This window comes from Staurois parvus, unplaced genomic scaffold (genome assembly GCF_062004578.1).
Source record: "Staurois parvus isolate SC_StPar_1 unplaced genomic scaffold, SC_StPar_1.0 ptg000315l, whole genome shotgun sequence".
Classification (NCBI taxonomy): Eukaryota; Metazoa; Chordata; class Amphibia; order Anura; family Ranidae; genus Staurois; species Staurois parvus.
This window is the reverse complement of record NW_028318111.1, coordinates 888,291-894,290: the sequence shown is the minus strand read 5'-3', so window position 1 is coordinate 894,290 and position 6,000 is coordinate 888,291. Positions and strand designations below refer to the sequence as shown.

Below are 6,000 nucleotides of genomic sequence, written 5' to 3'. Positions count from 1 at the left end.
CTGGAGCAGGACCTCAAACAACAGGCTTGGGCCTACTTGGACAGCACCCTGCCAACCGAGGTAGACAATCCCCTTGACTACTGGGCAACGAAACTTGACCTTTGGCCCCAACTAGCTGAATTTGCCCTTGAAAGGCTGTCATGCCCGGCCAGTAGCGTGGCATCGGAGCGCGTGTTTAGTGCGGCAGGAGGTATTGTAACTCCGCGGAGGACACGACTGTCCACCCAAAGTGTGGAGAGACTCACGTTTGTGAAAATGAATCAGGCGTGGATTAGTCTGGATTTCAAACCACCAGTTCCTGACACAACTGACTAAATCCGCCATGAATCATGCCCCAAACATGTGCCACTTTCAGGTCTCCTCACACACTGCTGGTGTGTTCCATTTTTTGTCATAGGGTGCTGGCAGATTACGGGCCTCCCATAGCTGCTGCCAGGCCCCTAATCTGCCATGGGCCCCTGTACCGCCTCCTCATGCTGCTGCCAGGTCCAGAGTCTCTCATGGGTCCCTGTACGGCCTCCCATTGCTGCTGTCTCCATCGCCACACTCTGCCATGTGCCACTTTCAGGTCTCCTCACACACTGCTGGTGTGTTCCATTTTTTGTCATAGGGTGCTGGCAGATTACGGGCCTCCCATAGCTGCTGCCAGGCCCCTAATCTGCCATGGGCCCCAGTACCGCCTCCTCATGCTGCTGCCAGGTCCACAGTCTCTCATGGGTCCCTGTACGGCCTCCCATTGCTGCTGTCTCCATCGCCACACTCTGCCATGTGCCACTTTCAGGTCTCCTCACACACTGCTGGTGTGTTCCATTTTTTGTCATAGGGTGCTGGCAGATTACGGGCCTCCCATTGCTGCTGCCAGGCCCCTAATCTGCCATTGGCCCCAGTACCGCCTCCTCATGCTGCTGCCAGGTCCAGAGTCTCTCATGGGTCCCTGTACGGCCTCCCATTGCTGCTGTCTCCATCGCCACACTCTGCCATGTGCCACTTTCAGGTCTCCTCACACACTGCTGGTGTGTTCCATTTTTTGTCATAGGGTGCTGGCAGATTACGGGCCTCCCATTGCTGCTGCCAGGCCCGTAATCTGCCATGGGCCCCCGTACCGACTCCTCATGCTGCTGCCAGGCCCGTAATCTGTCATGGGCCCCTGTTGTCGCTTGTTGGCATATTCCGCTCGTTCAGATGCTCCTTCTCCTGCTACTCCTCTTCACGGATTCCGTCAGCAGTCTTTCTTGGAATCCGTTTCCAAGAGACAACAGTTTGCGAGCACGCACCCGACGGTGCAGAAGCTGAACGTCCTCCTGTCCAAGTTGCTGCTGCCAGGCTCGTAATCTGTCATGCGCCCCTGTACCGCCTCCTCATGCTGCTGCCAGGTCCAGAGTGTGTCATGGGCCCCCGTACCGACTCCTCATGCTGCTGCCAGGCCCGTAATCTGTCATGGGCCCCTGTACCGCCTCCTCATGCTGCTGCCAGGTCCAGAGTGTGTCATGGGCCCCCGTACCGACTCCTCATGCTGCTGCCAGGCCCGTAATCTGTCATGGGCCCCTGTACCGCCTCCTCATGCTGCTGCCAGGTCCAGAGTGTGTCATGGGCCCCCGTACCAACTCCTCATGCTGCTGCCAGGCCCGTAATCTGCCATGGGCCCCCGTACCGACTCCTCATGCTGCTGCCAGGCCCGTAATCTGCCATGGGCCCCTGTACCGCCTCCTCATGCTGCTGCCAGGTCCAGAGTGTGCCATGGGTCCCTGTACGGCCTCCCATTGCTGCTGTCTCCATCGCCACACTCTGCCATGTGCCACTTTCAGGTCTCCTCACAGTGCTGGTGGTTTCCATTTTTGTCATGGGGTGCTGTATGGCCTCCCATTGCTGCTGCCTCCACCGCCACACTGTGGCTCCACACTCTGGTTTTGGCCCCGTGACTGCCCAAATGAGTGAAGTGTGCGGTGATTCTAAGATCGACGGCACTCATCTGCATGTCATACTGACTGACAGTATTATTTCTCTTCCCCAGCAGACTCCAAGGGCATTTAAATTAAAGGTACAGTGTTCTGCACTAATATAAAGGCTCTCTGAAGCCTAGAAACACCCTTTCATAAGTTAAATTCGCAGCGAATATATTCGACTCGAATCGAAATTTTTCCACGAATTCGCCGAATCAGTCGAATCGAATTTTTGAATACTTCGCTCATCTCTAATTATAGGTAACGCTGAAGGAGCGTTGTGACAGGTAGGATGAGAGCCAGGAGAGAGCAGAATCTCTGAGGCCGAGGGAGTGTAATAGTGTATAGTATAGTGGCAGGTTAGGGCAGTATAGTGGTAGGTTAGGGCAGTATAGTGGCAGGTTGGGGCAGTATAGTGGCAGGTTAGGGCAGGTTAAAAGGTTTAAAACAAAAATGGACCAAACACTGCTTTCACATCTTTCCTCTGTCTTGATCATTAATTATGATTTATGAACATGCATAGATGCACTAAGTCTAGCTCACATGTCGCAGGTTGAATGCGTTTTTAGCAGCACTGTCACACTTTAGGAGCAGGCCCTTCGCTGACACTCTTTATATGTAAAATCAGTATTTTTGGCAATGCAGAAACTTTTTGAAGGTCCATAAAGACATGGAGGAGCCAGTTTAGGGTGGAGGAACTTGACCGGCCTGCACAGAGTCCTGACCCCAACCCCATAGAACACTTTTGGGATGAATTAGAGTGGAGACTGTGAGCCGGACCTTCTCATTCCTATTGTTTGGCTGCTGCAGTAATGCTTTCCCTTGGAATGTAAACAGTGGGAAGTCCCAAAATGAGCTTTCCTTTTCATCCCTGGACTATGATAACAGATGGTCTGCAGCTCAACCATGATATCACTCTCACTCAGACGCTGCATTATCTCTCTCTGGTCCAAGGATGTGCTGCCACCGCCATGCAGGGTAGGGGGGACACAGTACAGAGCTGTGAGTGGAGTAGGGGGGACACAGCACAGAGCAGTGAGTGGAGTAGGGGGGACACAGCACAGAGCAGTGAGTGGAGTAGGGGGGACACAGTACAGAGCAGTGAGTGGAGTTGGGGGGACACAGTACAGAGCATTGAGTGAAGTAGGGGACACACAGAGCAGAGCAGTGAGTGGAGTAGGGGGACCACAGTACAGAGCAGTGAGTGGAGTAGGGGGGCCACAGTACAGAGCAGTGAGTGGAGTAGGGGGGCCACAGTACAGAGCAGTGAGTGGAGTAAGGGGGCCACAGTACAGAGCAGTGAGTGGCGTAGGGGGAACACAGTGCAGAGCAGTGAGTGGAGTAGGGGGGACACAGTACAGAGCAGTGAATGGAGTTGAGGGGACACAGCACAGAGCAGTGAGTGGAGTAGGGGGGACACAGTACAGAGCAGTGAATGGAGTTGAGGGGACACAGCACAGAGCAGTGAGTGGAGTAGGGGGGACACAGTACAGAGCAGTGAGTGGAGTAGGGGGGACACAGTACAGAGCAGTGAGTGGAGTAGGGGGGACACAGTACGGAGCAGTGAGTGGAGTAGGGGGAACACAGTGCAGAGCAGTGAGTGGAGTAGGGGAGACACAGCACAAAGCAGTGAATGGAGTAGGGGGGACACAGCACAGAGCCGTGAGCAGAGCCACAACCGCAGAGATAACAGAGGAGGAGGGAAAGTTTAAAACCTATGACGATTTGCCTGGACCCTCTCTGCTCACCAACCTCTACTGGTTCTTCATCAGAGGATACCTGCTCTACTCCCATGAGTTACAGGTAAGCATCACTATTACTTACCAGATTACAAGCTGTTCACCCAGCAAAGTGAATGTTAGTAAAGGTGAGCATATATTCATTTTTAAAGGGTAAGTTCACCTTTGGGAACATGTTACATGCTCCACCTGTTTTTAGGTTGGAACATTTAACATGTTCCCATTGTTGCAGGCACTGCCCCATCTCCCTCTGATAGAAGTATGGGGAGAAATTCCCCATACTAGCTGTCACATTTAAAAACAGCACGACCATGCGGGGCTCCGTCCACACAGTCGCATCATTCATTAACAGTGTTCTGTGAATGAATGAACTACAAGTCCTGACAGCCTTGGAGGATGTCAGCTTGTAGTTCTCAATGAAATACCAGGGTGCTGTGGAGCGCCGTGGAAGTTTTTTGATTTTTCCTATCAGTACGCAGTGGGGCTGATTTACTAAAGGCAGTTAGACTGTGCACTTTGCAGTTGCTCCTGAGCTTAGTAAATGAGCAGAAGCTCTGCTGACTTCCATCATCCAATCATGTGCAAGCAAAAAATGCTGTTTTTTTATTTTCCTTGCATGTGATTGGGTGTTCTTGGCAAAGGAAAGCTTTACTTCATTTACTAAGCTCTGGAGCAACTGCACTTGCAAAGTGCACAGTTTATTTTCATTTAGTACATCAACCCCTGTATCTGCTTGCTCATACATCCCGTATGGCAAGCAGAAATACTGACAGGTCTGCAGGAGACCTGCATGGCGCCAGCAATCTGCTGATCACTGGTGCAATGCTTTACAGGCTCCTGCAACCAAAAAATAATAAATGCACCTTATTTTTTACCAACAGAAATCGTGCATTTATTATTTTTGTGCAAAAGGTGAGCTTAACCTTTCAATTACTAATCATGGGGGAAGGAAATTGGATCTCAGCAGTTTTATTTTTTTTTTTTTTATTGAATTGGCAACATTATGTTCTTTATTTGTTAAAAGGAAAAATAGTAACAATGTCTATTTTTATTAGCAGAAATAGAATATCATTTTGTTAGAAATATTTGTATTTAAAATTTGTACCAGTGTTGTCTTTTCTTTATTGCCGCTGTCCTCTATAGATTCTTCAACTATGTAAATAAAGGACATTTGTGATGCATCTCATTGACATGTTCAATACAGATAAGATAAACATCTCTTTTAACATTCTGCTGAAACAATTGAGTACTGACGTGATACTTTTTTTATTTGCACTAACATACAATTTTGAGGACAAGCTTTCAGGGTATGTCCCCTTCTTCAAGGTCCAGGCAGTACTACTTCACAACATTTTAGCAGAATGTTAAAAGAAATGTTGAGAAAAAAATAAAATAAAAAGAAAGAAACACACACAAACAAATGTACACAACAATGGTTTAAACCTAGGATTAGACTAGAGATAAGACAGAGCAAAAGCAAAGACTTGGGGGGGGGGACAACATTCCCAGAGGGGGTTGTAAAACTGTTTGATAATGATTGAGGAATCCCATGTCCAAATTCAGGCTGTTATCTCTTCTATCAAATAGAATTATCATTCTTGGTTCAAAAGTTTTTCTTTCCTGAATGGATTTGAAATTTTCTTTAAAAACTAAAACATTGTGGTCTCCCATTGTGTGGTCTGGTTGTGTGAAATGGTGTCCCACAGGTGTGCAGAGGTCATCTTCTTTATGTTCCTTGATGGTATGTCTGTGCAGATTCATCCTTGTTTGCAACTTCTGTCCAGTTTCACCAACATAAGATCCTTTGCTACATTTTCTGCACTGGATAAGGTACACAACATGACTGGAGGTGCAGCTGTATGATCCGGAGATATTGAAGATCCCTTTTGAGTGTCTGACACTTTTTGATGGATTGATTTGGTTGCACAGTTTGCGGCGCTTTTTATTGCAGGGTTTGCTTCCATTATTTGTGACCTCATAATCAGAAGGAAGTTTCTTACTGATTAGTTTATTTCTGAGGTTGGGGGATTGTCTGAAGGCCAGTATTGGGGGTTGCTGGAATATTTCTTTCAGAGTTCCATCCTCTGTTATGATGGGTTGTAAATCTTTGATTATTTTTCTTATCCCTTCTAGTGCCGGGTTGTATGTAGTTCCTAGAGGTACACGGTTGTTTGTTTTTTTTCTCTTTGTACTGAAGTAGATTTTCTCTTCGGGTTCTCAAGGCTGTGTTTATGCTGTTGTTGATAGTTTTGTCCTTGTAACCTTTCTGATGGAAGGCGTCTGCTAGTGTCCCGAGATGTTTATCTCTGTCTCTTGGGTCA

The 6,000-nt window shown here is 48.4% G+C and overlaps 1 protein-coding gene across 2 annotated transcripts in view; it reads left to right on the top strand.

The window, feature by feature from the left end:
- The first annotated feature begins 2,805 nt into the window (after positions 1–2,805).
- Positions 2,806–6,000, top strand: part of LOC149457528 (sterol 26-hydroxylase, mitochondrial-like) — a 47,973-nt gene continuing 44,778 nt past the window's right edge. The window contains exon 1 of one of the 2 annotated variants that reach the window (XM_089683573.1): positions 2,806–3,743. In XM_089683573.1, the coding sequence (XP_089539699.1) occupies positions 2,829–3,743 (915 nt within the window). In that variant the 5' untranslated portion in view covers positions 2,806–2,828. The remainder of the gene's footprint in view (positions 3,744–6,000) is intronic. The other variant, XM_089683574.1, reaches the window with a different exon arrangement.